Source organism: Gopherus flavomarginatus, chromosome 3 (genome assembly GCF_025201925.1).
Source record: "Gopherus flavomarginatus isolate rGopFla2 chromosome 3, rGopFla2.mat.asm, whole genome shotgun sequence".
NCBI classification, from domain to species: domain Eukaryota; kingdom Metazoa; phylum Chordata; order Testudines; family Testudinidae; genus Gopherus; species Gopherus flavomarginatus.
The window spans coordinates 222,915,706-222,929,125 of NC_066619.1; the positions used below are offsets into that span (position 1 = coordinate 222,915,706).

General features: G+C 39.6%; 1 protein-coding gene across 4 annotated transcripts in view; it reads left to right on the forward strand.

Moving 5' to 3' along the window:
- Positions 1-12,476, forward strand: part of STOX2 (storkhead box 2) — a 106,905-nt gene extending 94,429 nt beyond the window's left edge. For all 4 annotated transcript variants that reach the window (XM_050945317.1, XM_050945319.1, XM_050945318.1 and 1 more), the window contains one exon: positions 6,634-12,476. In XM_050945317.1, the coding sequence (XP_050801274.1) occupies positions 6,634-6,829 (196 nt within the window). In that variant the 3' untranslated portion in view covers positions 6,830-12,476. The remainder of the gene's footprint in view (positions 1-6,633) is intronic.
- The last annotated feature ends 944 nt before the right edge of the window (positions 12,477-13,420 follow it).

Genomic DNA, 13,420 nt, shown 5'->3' on the forward strand with positions numbered 1-13,420 from the left:
TCCCTGGACAATTCCACAGTGCTGGTCTCTTTCTCCCCTTCAGTACCAGAGGATTTCAAGGTGTACCAGGACCTCTTGCGGCATGTGGCTGCTTTCCTAGATATCCAGGTGGAGCTCCTGCATGAGAACGCTCACAAGTTAGTGTATATCCCAAGGTCATCTGCCCCTCAGAGAGTCGCCTTCCCCATTAACAATGAGCTACTTGGACCTGCTAAGGTCCTCTGGAGCACACTGGCTTCGATACCACTTTCAGGGTAAGGTTCAGTCTCGACCTTAGTGACCTCAACCAATATAATCAGATACATGAGATTCCAAATAATCACTCATCAGCTATCCTCCTATATTGTCTCAAAATGAATAGTTTGTTACTTTGGACCTTCAGGACTCCTACTTTCATGTGGCAGTTTTGCTGGGCCAAAGAAAATTCCTTCAGTTGTCATAGTGGAATGCCATTTTCAGTATATTGTGCTTCTGTACAGCTTCTCTTCTGCCCCTTGGGTTTATACTAAATGCATGGTTGTCGTGACAGCGTTCCTCAGGAAGAAAGGAATCCACATCTCTCCGGGTCTGGGCAACTAGTTAGAGAGCAGCAGATCCAGAGAGGAAGTTCTTGCTCACATTGACAATACACTGTGCTTGCTCGGCCGCCTGGGTCTCATCCTAAACACTGAAGTCAACTTTGGTTTCCACTTAGAAAATCTGGGCCCTATTCTACCGGTTCGAGAGCATGTCTTCCGACTGACTGTTTTCAGGTGATTTGCCACCTTTGCCTCAGTCTGCAGTGTCAGCCTTCCACTACAGTTTGGATGTGCCTGAGGTTCTTGGGCCACGTGGTCCATTTTGCACCTGCCTTTGGTCCCTCCAAATGTGGCTCAGGATGGTTTACCGTCCTACCCGTCACATACTGGACAGATTGGTCTGTCGTCTTCACCTGGTCCTGGACTCCTTGCAGTGGTGGATGCCTCCAGAGAATGTTTGCCAGGGCATTCCCTTCATCTGGCCTTTGCCAACCAGGTCTGTGGTCTCCGATGCCTTCCTGATGGGTTTGAGAGTACATTTAGGGTTGCTGAAAGTTCAAGGTGTATGGTCATAGCAGGAGCCCTCGTGTATCAACGTGCTGGAGCATTGAGCTATCTACAATGCATGTCACACTTTTCTGGACCATATCAGGTGCTCAGCGGTTCACATACTTACCGACAGTACCACCACATTGTATTATGTGAATAAGCAAAGAGGAACACACTTCAGGAGGCTCTGCCAAGAGGCAATCAGGTTGTGGCAGTTTTGCGTTGAGGAAGGCATTACTCAGATAGCTGGTTATGTGCCTGGGGTCCAAAATCAGCTTGCAAACCATCTTTGCAGGAATTTTTCCCTGTGTCACAAGTGGTCTCTGAAGACAAACATCCTCCAGGTCACCTTTGCAACTTGGGGCATTCTGACGATCTACCTATTTGCTACGAGACACAACAGGAAACATCACCTGTTCTGCTCTCATTCTGGGCTTCCTGTCTGACGCTTTCCTTCTCAGCTAGCAGTTGGCTGTCCTGTATGTTTTTCCCCAGGTCATCCCACAAGTCAGCCTCAATCTGAAAGTGGATTGAGCCAAGCTCATTCTCATTGCCCCAGCCCATCTGAGACTGCTGGTTTTCCAACCTTCTTGCACTGTCAATTCAGCCTCCTATACCCCTTCCTCTCCATCCTGACCAACTCTCTTAAATTCGTGGTCACACACTGCATCCCACACTCAGTTCCCTGCATCTCACAGACTGGTTGCTTCGTGGCTAAATGAGGCAGGATAGCAGTGTTTGGTGGCTGTATAATAGATCCTACTCAACATTAGAAAGCCCTCTACCAGAATAGCCTATGCAATGAAATGAAAACGGTTTTTGGTGTGGTCATTGGCTTGCAGAATTCAAGCAGTGCTGCCTCTATCCAGGACATCTTGGAATACTTGCTGCACTTTCAGTCATTGGACTTGCGCTTAGTTCATTGGAAGGGGATCTGGCAGAGATATTAGCATTTCATCCCCGCCTCGTTCAGAAAAGATCAGTCTTATCTAATGCCATGATAGCAAGATTCTTAAAATCGGTTCTTTGTCTCCGTCCTCCGGTCCGAGAGCCGGTTCCTCTGTGGGACCTTAATACAGTCCTAGTGGCTTTAGTGGGACCTCCACTTGAATCCCTTGCATCTTGTCCCTTCCACTTTTGTGTCATGAAACTGTGTTCTTAGCAAGGGTGTCAGAGCCTTCCCAAAAGAATGGGGGGGCAGAGAGGGGAGGCCTCTGCCATCCCAAGACCTTACCCTTGCCTGGGGGAAGGGGAGCAAAAGCAGCCCCCTGCCTGCATGCCCGCTTCCTCTACCAAGGGCAGCTGGAGGGACCTAGGCTCCCCACAGCTGCCCGTGTGGCTCTGGCCAGGGTGCATGGCCTCAGAGCCACAACCCAGCCACCATGAGAGCCACGTAGGCAGCTGTGGAGAGCTGCAACAGACCCTCCATCTGCCCATGGTGTTGGGGGCCTGTTGAGAGTAGACCCCCCACCCATGTCCCTGCCCAGGGCAAGTAGATGGTCTGCAGCTCCCTTCATCTGCCTGTGCGGCTCCTACATGGCCGGGTGGCAGCTCCGAGGCATGTGGTTGGTTCTCGCTTCCCTCTCCTCCCCCCCCCCCCCGGCAGGAGCTGGTTTGGGGAGAGTCGTGCGAGCAGCTGAAATGAGCTAGCACAGAGTTGCAAACCCTCCACCTCCACCTGCCCTGGGCTGGCCGGAGAGCACGGGGGGAGGGAACACAGGCCGGGGCTGCTCTCAATTCTCTCGCACGGTGGGCACCTGGGCTCCCTGGCCAGTCTGCATGTTGGCCTGGCCAGGGGTGGGCCTCAGGGAGAAGAGTGCCCCGGCGAAAAGTGGAGGGCTGGGCCTGTCCACTTCCAAAAAGTAGGAGGGCTATGGCCACGCTGCCCACCGCTCCCCTCCCCCCTAGTTCCAGAGTCACTGGTTCCTAGTAGCAATAACATCCACAAGGAGAGTCTGTGAGGAGTTGGCTCTGATGGCAGAGCCCCCTTATATACAAGTCTCTAAGGACGAAGTTATTTTACTACCACACTCAAAATTTTTGTCTAAAGTAGTTTCTCCGTTCCATTTGAACCACAGAGTATATTTACCTGTGTTCTTTCTAAGCCACATTCATTTCCAGAGAAGCAGAGTATCCATTCGTTAGGTGTCAAGTGATGTCTAGCCATCTATCTGAACAGGACTAAACTGTTTCATGCTTCACCTTATTTGTGTCGTGTGCAGATAGTTTGAAGGGTCAAGCAGTCTCTTCACAGACTCTCTCTAAATGAATAACATCCTGTATCAAGACTGCATATGAGATAACTTCAGCTCCACCTCCTCAGCTGCGGTGAGCTCATTCTACAAGAGTGCAAGCAATATCAGTAGCTTTCCTCAATGATGTCTCAATATTGGACACTTGCAGGGGTGCTACATGGTCATTCACACATACATTTACTAATCATTATGCCATTATAGCATCTTCCAGAGTTTTGGTAGGGTGGTCCTGCAATCCTTGTATAGGCAGACTCTGAGCCCCTCCTCCTGGGGTGGGTACTGATTGTGAGTCACCTAAGTGGAATACACAGCTTCGTCTACTTGAAGAAGAAGAAATGGCTGTGGTTCTTTGAGATGTAATTTCTTTGAGAAACTGTGGTTCTTTGAGAGTGATGCCAAAGTATTTTTCATGGCCCACCCTCCTTCCCCTCTGCACTGGAGTCTAGTCTCTGGGTGTTTGCTGTGAAGGAACCGAATGGGGAGGAGCTAAGCCACAAGGTGCAAGCGCTGCCCTCTATATGTATTGCTAGGCAAAATTCTCCAGCTCTGACATGCTGAGGCCCACACACTTAAGTGGAATACATGTCTGCATCACATTTCAAAGAAATAGAGCTTTCAGCTTCAGTGCAAAGAATGAAAGCAGATAGAACTAACTGAACTGCAAATTTGAGGTACACAGTCACATGCGTGAATCCTGCCAGCTAGCCAAACAGTAGTATAACAACTGGCTCATCTGCAACCAACCCGGAGAAAGAAAAAGCTCTGTATGCCAAATAAGATCTAATTGTTTGGGTGGGAGGTGCAGAGTGCTATATGGGCAACAGTAAGAATAAGTGGAAGTGTACTTCCATTTAAAAAATAAAAGATTAATTTGTATGAATACAATGCAAGTATACCCACATGGCTGTTATAGTGGAAAGATGCTAAGTATCTGCATAACACGTGATCAATAAAATGGATCAATTCCTAAATCTTCCAAAATTCTATGACCTTGGTTTGCTGCAACAACAGGTAAAAGAAATGGATACTTACTGTAACTATGGTTCATCCAGCGTAAAGTTTAACTAGCTTTATAATGGAACAAATAAGTTCAGTGAATTGTACTGCTGTACTAGCTTTATATAAAGTTAAATGGGAACTAGAAATAGCAGTTTTTAAAATTAGATTTATTGTATAATCCGTCTCTTTGTCTGCCTTCACTTACCCACTTTTTAACATCTCTTTTTGGCAAGAGTCATTAAAATGAGTCAAGAGTAACATACAACAGTCAAGAAGCTGCTTTTTTTTAAGTCAGGATGTACTCTGGATATTTCAAGGGCTTTCATGTGCCCAAGGAATGAGTTTTATTGTGAGATAACTAAAATGGGTACTTCTGGTCAATTTCAAAACCAGTGTAACTCCATTAAAGTAAAGAGTTGAGAGTAAATTTGGCCCTTTAATTCTAATTAAAATACTATTATTACCTTCGCACTTTACAATAAAAAAAAGTTGGTTTTGGAGTTCCTTTCTAGGAAACAGGAGTGTTTAGTACACCTGAGTAACCAAAATTATCATTTCAGCACCATAAAAGGAAAATTATATTTTAAAAGGATGACAAATTGGAAAAAACACACTTTAATAGGATCTTGATAATGAAAGAATTCCTTCTAAAGTCAAAAGACACTGAAGGTATTTTATCTGTAAAATTCTTGAACATATCCATATTCGAAAAACTTCTATCAGACTTGCATTACATTTTGCTGATACAACTATTCAAGTTGGCTCCAGGTGCCTTTTAAAAAAAATAAAATAAAAAATAAAAAAAGAGATCATGCAATTCTGCTGCTTTTCCCTCCTCAGGAGTTATACCTAACCCTGCCATCAATCTGCACACACAGCTTGTATTGCAAGATGACGGCAATCTCAGGATATAGATTTTGTCATGGTCAGTTTGTGACATCAAAATTAAAAACAATTGAAAATCTGGAAATGATGGTTACAAATTGACTAATATGACTTCATGTGAGAAATAAAGAGCAGGAACTCATGAATTGTAAAAACAAAGGCTGTTTTTCAGTCATCTGTCCATCCCCAGCTAAAAGTTTAGGAAGAGACGTAAGAAAATGAGAGAGGGTGTGTTTCTGCCTGTCATACGCACCTTGAGTGGTATGCAAATTGTCCATTCGAGCAAATGGGCAATATTCAAGGCAGAAGAGGGCCAATGGTAAGCAGAAATGTACCTATTATAACATATCTCAAAGTTTTCCGCAAGGCATCAGTGATTCTTAGTAGTTCTGTTTCTGTTTATTCCACACTTGAATTAATTCCTCTGTATATGGTTTTGTATTCATCTTCACAGAAATAATTATCATTAACAAAGAATTATGGCTGGAGGTGGAGAATAAATAGCAGGAGCAAATGATTAATTAAAAATAAAGTCTGTCTTCATGCAAATGTCCTCACGAGTAGAACATAAAAGAGGAGGTATAATATAAAAGGAGGAGGAGGAGGGATAGAACTGACTTTAAATACAATAGCCAAGATTTTCAAAAATTGGTGGCCCAAGTTTAGGCTTCTATGTCCTTATTTAGATACCTCATTAAATGGCCTAATTTTCAGAAGGGCTGAGTGCACAGTCATCCCACAGATGAACAATTTACTTGAATTAAAAGAACTTTCTACATTAGATAAAGTGAAATTACGACACTAATGCTGTTTAAGGACCCAATCCTGCATCTTGATAGTCCTAATAGTGGAGGGCATTCAGAATCTCAAGGCTCAGATGCCAGCTGCTAGAAAAAATGCCAAGAAATGTCATAATTTGAAGTATTACAGCTTTAATGGAAAATTGTATCTTCAGTTTTGTCAGAACTACCAGAAATGTTCTGTGTGCAAATATATACACTGATGGGGAGGCATAAAAACACTGCCCAGAGGAGAATTCTCCTAGCTCAATTCACCCACACGGCTGATTCAGTGAAACTATTCTGTGATTCACTGGAAAAAAATGTGATCTATTTCACGTGGAAGTTATTTGCCTGAATGAATAATCCAGATGTTTGATATTGGCTCAGACTCACAAACTTTGTGGGACAACTTCAGGTCTGTTTAGTACTATACCTGTGCGATGACCTGTTGACCAGTGAGTACATTTGCAATCTCTTTTGGAGCAACATGTGAATAATCAAACTGATATGGTTCATTGGTGTGACACTGCATGCAAACACAGGAAACCCATTTTAAAACACCCCAGTCAGTTTTCCTCTTCGGTAGATATATGAGGGGTAGCGGTGTGTGTTTGTTTTGTTTATTTAATTTATTTTGCTTTTTAGTACTCGCGAGAGCCTGGCTTCCAACACTTCAAGTATTGTTGAAAGTAACAGACGTCAGAACCCAGCCCTGAGTCCTGCACATGGTGGCGCAGGTCCAATGTTCAACTTTCGAGCAACTGCAGACCCTCCAACAAGTGAAGCTGAAAAGCTGCAGAAACCTGCTAACTGCCTACAAGCTTCTGTTACTAGTGTTTGATAGTCATTCTGCCTCAGCTCTTCTGTTTCATCCTGTACAGCAATGTTTATGACACTGGGACTGATGTTTACATCTTTGGAAAAAATCGAGCATCTCATCCACAGTTTTGGTGTTTACTTAAACTGTGCTGCTATGTAGGGACAACAAAGAAATCTTTATTTCAAGGTATTGCTTTTCACATTTGCAGCTCTGTAGCAACAAAATAGCAGTAGGGATAATATGTATACCTTTGCTTCCCTTAATTGTAACGGAGCACATATATGAAAGTCTAGACACTGTAAGTGTAATCTGCATTTTCAATGTCCATGCAGCTGCCAACTCCATTTAAAAATGCCACAGATGTGTGATGCCCCCTGTGAGGGTTAAACTCCGCCACAGAGTTGATCCTTTTATTTCAGAAATTGAGCCACCACTAAAAATAAACAGCCAGGTCACCTTGAGGGACAACAAAGCCAAACATGACTAGTAAAGACCTCAGCTCTATCTGTGAATTATTTATATATCAGTCATTTTCACTGTGAGTTTTCATGACACGATTTTGCAAGAATCTATAAAAGCAAGTCAAAAGAGGTCATGTTTTTAGTATGTGGGGTGGGTAAGGGGGAATTGTTGTATTTTATTTTTTTGTTTCAAAAGTATATGAGATGCTTGTCTAAAACTTAACCTTCCGTAATTGCAAACAGAGTTGTAGGCCTTTGAATTCAGGTGAAAGGAGGAGAAGTCTAACTATGGTTGAGGCAAAGCAAATAGTGACAGAAAAGGCGTAACAGGTTTTTTTAGTATAAATCAAATGTTTAAGGAAGGTGATCTCATTGGTGTGGCACATCTGATATTCCAACGTGCTGTTGATATAAGAATCAGAATAACAAATTTGTTTGAACAAAAGAGAAGTTCTTTGTGATACAAATGACAAGCATGGCCTGAAGAGTTGATTTCTTTCTAATGGAAGGACATAATTCTATTTTATATAGCTTTTAAGTAGAGTGCCTAAATTAGGCTGTTGAAAATAGCGTGCATTGTAGTAGTTATCAAAAGAGAAATTTAGAGAATTATAAACTTCAGGCCTTTTAGTCAATGGGCGTTATTTACAATTCAGCATTTTATGGACATGAATAGCTTTTTAAATTACTTATGAGTTGAAATTAAATGTGTTCATATGGTTGATCAAGAAATCCTAATTCTGCAGGTGTGTTGTATCTTATTTGTACTCCCTTAAATTGTTATTCCAAAGTAATTTATGCTAAATTGATTACTCCAGCGTAACTCTTACAGATAGGCAAATTCCACAAGTAATTTGTAGGTATAAAGGGCCAAGTTCTGTTCTGTTACACATGCAAACATATACTGCAGCAAACTGTCTCTAAAAGTTCCCACATTTGCTATTTTATCAGAACTGGAAGAAAAATGAACATATTAAAAGGATGTTTTCTTGGGACCCAAGTATGACACCCAACAGTACATATTAAAAATCAACATTTTCTTAAGTTTCTAGTGACATGTATAACTTGTATAAACCATTTGAGCCTCACTCATGTTCTGTATTGTCATCAGAATTCTTTAGTAAAGATACAGCTGTATATTACACAGTTGGATATAGCTTACATACTTACGAAATGGCTTTCTAACGCTGGACGCAATTGGTTTCTGATTCTGTCAGGCATATCCTACAGAACCTATGTCTATACTGCACACATCTAACTGGTTTTCTTATTTTTAATGCATAAATTCCATTTCATCAGAGCAATAAGACCTTTCAGTGCACATAAGGGAAATCATTGTGCTTCTTGGTTGGTTGAAGTCACTTGGCTCTTAGCCTCCTGCCTTATCATGCCTTCCAAGCCATGCTATCATGACCTAATAATATTTTGCCTGTCCCATCTTATTGCTTAAATATGTAACTTCAGGATTGCTTATTACATGCAGACTCGAGTCTTTTTTTGTGAGGCGTCATTATATATGATACAGTGGCTGACTGTGATTTTTGTTTCTGAGATATGCTCTGATGTTAGTAGTATGTATCAATTCAGTAAATAAAAATGTTTGAACAATATCTTAACTTATAGCTGATTATCTGAAAGTACAAATTGCAGCATTAAAATGTGAACAGCAAAGACAAACTTTACCTTTTTGGGGAAAACGTTTTCTTCGTTATAAACTTACTAAAATGTATACAGGTAGTTGACTGTACAAAAGACATCTTTCCAGAGAAATTTCATAGTATCTACTTAAAAACTGTATGGTATGTGATTTCTGAAAGTTCCCATAGACCGGCAGACAACATAAAATGTCATATTAATGTTAACATGGCATACTACCTGTATTAATGTGATTCTCAGAATATGGAATGTAAACAGAAGTTTCAGGTAGAAACATTCTGATCTAGAATTCTTTTTTTAAAAAAATCAATGGGGGAATATAAAGAAATTCTGTTGTGAGGTTCTGGTAAAAAAACTGCAGGAGTGGAGCTTGAGTGCTTTGTATCACCTTACTCCTTCAATGAAATCATAGCCTTGTATTACATGGTTGCTTATCTGTCATTCTTCTTACAATTTAAAGGTTTACAGAATTAGATTAGGTTGAATCTGTGTTGTGTCAACTTTAAAGGGTCAACACGTCTGTCAGCATTTTGCACACTTTAATATGTATTATTATAATACAACGTTACTTTTTTGGTAATTTTTTTTACATATATAACTACCTCCATGAATTTGATGAAATGCAGCAACATTAAAAAAAGGGTTTTGTAAAAAGCAAGGTTAAAAAATTTCTGAATCATTAGGTCATGGTGTTCTCTTGTGTGTCAGAGCTTGCATGCAAAGTCATTATGTTTTCATTGCCATGATTTCCTTTTACTGTATTAAATTTGGCTTTCAATTTAATAATTTGAGATTTTGATGAGACCACATAATTTTGTTAATGGTGAACGGAAGCCTAATACCTTCCATTGTCTTGCTATTATTGCTAAAGTTTTTACTTGGTAGAAAGTCAAAATGATGATTAAACAGCGAGGAGTCCTTGTGGCACCTTAGAGACTTAGTTGCTTTTGCTGATACAGACTAACAGGGCTACCCCTTTGAAAATGATAGTTGTAATTTAGCAGATTATTAACACCTACAGTATATGAAATGTGATTGGGTGTTTGGAGTTTAACAGAAGACACACCAGGTATTTTTTTGCCAACCTTCAAACACTTTGGGCCCTATTCTGCCTTCACTTATGCCAACATATCACATCAGAACTTCTCTTGAATGGCAGGAGCTATGTGCTATCCAGCTCTCATTTAAATGATGCGCACTTCATTGTCCAAATCCCATGCATCTCAGATGCTTGCTTCCATTGAAATTAATGATACTTTAATTGACTTTTTTGAGATTAGTATCAAGTGTATATAGAGGTGCCCATCCTGCAAAGAGCCTGGGTAGACTTCCAATAAAAAGAGGGTTAGCTGTACAGTAATAGCCAATTACAAGTTGCCTTTTTTAAAACTAGAAAATTTTCAAAAACCAAGGAAATTAAGTGGAAGTTTGTTCAAAACCTGAATTTATTCAAGCATACAGAATCCCAATACCATTACTCAGCTGTAAATGAATATACAATTGCTAGATGAGCCAATTTTGCTGTGTAAATAAAGAAATAAATTTTAAAAAAAGAGAGAGAATAGTACCCATTTGACTCCGCAGAGCAATGTAAACACCCACATGGTAGAAAGTAATTCTCATCCCCATTCAAACAGTAAAATCTATTTGAAAACAAAGCTTTTGATGAAAACGTCGACCTTATTGCTGGTGGTAGTAGTTTATTTTTTGAAAAAGTAGGCTATAAACAGTATTTGGAGCCCATCATATACTATGATGATATTTTGCACTTATATTTCATGCCTTTTACCTGAGGATCTCAAAGCGCTTCGCAAACTATTAATTAAGCCTCTCAAACTTGTGAGGTAAGCGAATTTCATTACCCCTATTTTACTCACTGACATATTGAAACATAGAAAGTGACATGTCCAAGATCACACAGTCAACATCGTGATTATCAGTTTCTTTATTTCATTTGAGTCATGACAATAGGTTTAATGTTTTAATATTTAACCAAAGTGCTTAATGTTTACACTATAACAATATTCTTCTGAGGTGTTACAGTTATTAAAGTACAAGAGAAACTACTTTATAGTCCTGCACTGGACTGATTTTGGAAGTGCCAAAAATGGTCACATTTCAGCAATAGGGCTGCTGCCAGTAGTGGTTTCAGAAAAGTCAATTTTAACTAAAAACTTGTTTTTCAAATACATTTTACAGGGCTTTCCCCAAGGTGATGCTTCAAATTGCTATACTGAGTAAGTGGAGAGTTTTCTTTTAATCTAGTGTCACACCATAGTTTACAATCCTCTCTGCTCCTCTGAAGAAGACAATATAGTTTAAAGAGAAATGCTGCAATTTTTTACTTAATTCTTTTAAACATATATACTTAAATGTTTCCCAAAATAACATACATAATTTAATTAGTCTATAGTTTATTCGTGCATCAGAATTTCCTGTTTATATACAACATGCCCAGCTGGAATTATTGAAGTGCCACTGGTGTGAAAGGAGGATGGGATTATCACCTCTTTTAATTTTTTATTTATTTATTTATTTATTTTTTTGGTAGCAGCATTTCAAATTTTACTTCAGTTACACAGGTGTATATCTGGAATAACTTTACTGATTTACACTGAGATCAGACTCAGTCCTTAACTCCATTGAAGCTTTGTTCTAAGCTGAGGGTTTTTGTTTCCTTTCCCTGGGTTAAATATGTAGAAGAGGCAGAAGGCCACTCACACTTGGATTTGAAAATATGACTTTGTCTGAATAAACAGGTGTTTCTCTCATGCCTATATATGAAATCTGTAGTGAAATGCACAGTCAGCAAGCCTCCTGCTCCCCCACCTGGATGCTAATGCACAGCCATCTGTTTTGCACAGTGGAAGGTCAAATCTCTGTTCAGTATAATGCACTCTTCAAGCTGTACAGTGGATAAGAGCCACCCAAAGGATGCCCATGTGAAAGTATGAAAGGTCTGAACAGGGCTCTTAGAGTAATTGGCACAGATGTTACTTTTATACAAAGAGGAGACTTATGTTTAAAGGGATCATAATTCTGCAGGTAACTTTCTGTGAGTGACTGAATGTGACTGTCGCATTAGGTTTAAATGAGTTAATAAATGCAAGTGGGACTTACTGTATTTTAGAAGGGAGTTTTGCAGCCAAGACTGCCTTGTATAAATGTGTTTGCACTGAAAATAAATTTTAAAAATTACTTGGTCTCTGGTTGCTGTAAAGGTCATCCAAGATGGATGTTCTGTTTATATTGTATAGTATTTCATATGAAATAATTACAGTTCATAAAATGTCTTCCCTAATGTTACTGATTTATAACAGCACATTTGTAACATGGTTTTTATTGTGTCAGTGTACCATATTGTAAATGATGATTACTTGTCATGCTTAGTATAATAATTTAAAGGAGAAAAGGACAGGGATTTTTGTAAGTCTATATATTTGAAAGTCCCTTCATATGGTAATATTGTGTACATGTTGTTTATGTAGTGTTGTGTGAAATATCCATTTTGGATTGTGTTACTTTTTAAGATATTAAATAACATTTGGTTATATGTTTTCAGTGGGTTTTTTTGCACCTTCAAGGGATATAGAGGGCACATATATATTTTGAGTTTCATCCAGTGTTTCTTGCCCTCATTTAGTAAAATATGCGCAACAAATTTGCCATCTCAAAAAACAAAGGTAATTGCAGCTTGATATTTTCATGCATACTGAATGAAATCTCCATGAGCATTTCTAGTAATAAAGAAGCAAAGATGAAAACTAAACATAAGTATTAGAATTAAAACTCCCAATTTGAATTGGACATACAGGCTAATGCAACTACAATGAACATATTTATGACTGAATATAGTTGAGGTGGATCAGACTTTGGTGAAATGCAAAATCCTTTAAAGCATTGTAAAATCAACTGGAGACAAATTTCAATTTTCCTTTTTTTTTCCCTTTGCCATCTGTGTGGGCCAGAGAAGGTCAGTGAAGAGGAAGAACCACTAGCAAGGTGATTGTTTTGGTGAAGTGCAGATGACATTGTGGATGGAAACAGACTTGACAAATCATAAACAAGATTTACATATGCAGTTTTCCTGCTCTAACAGTCAAGGCAGGAGAAAGGGTTATGGAGAGATTCTGACCCTAAACGTTTTGGCTTGGCTCTGGAGTGTTGGCTTGACTACCAAAACAACCACCATTTGTCTGATTTAATGTTCACATATGCCCCAAGGTCAGGTATAAAGCATTATGTATTAATGTTTTGGATATCAAGTAAGAGTTTCTATTTGAAATGGGTTCTGGCACCCATTGTTCCTTGACTTTTCAATTCTCTGTGATTCATATGACTGTAATATTACACATACTCTTTTCTGTAGTGCCAGAAGAACTGCACCCTTTCACCCATCCATCTGTTCCCTATTGCTTTTCATAATCTCATTCCTAAGAATAGTTTGAGACTAGGAAAAGTCATGTTTCAGTAGGGGTTGGCTGACATTTTAATT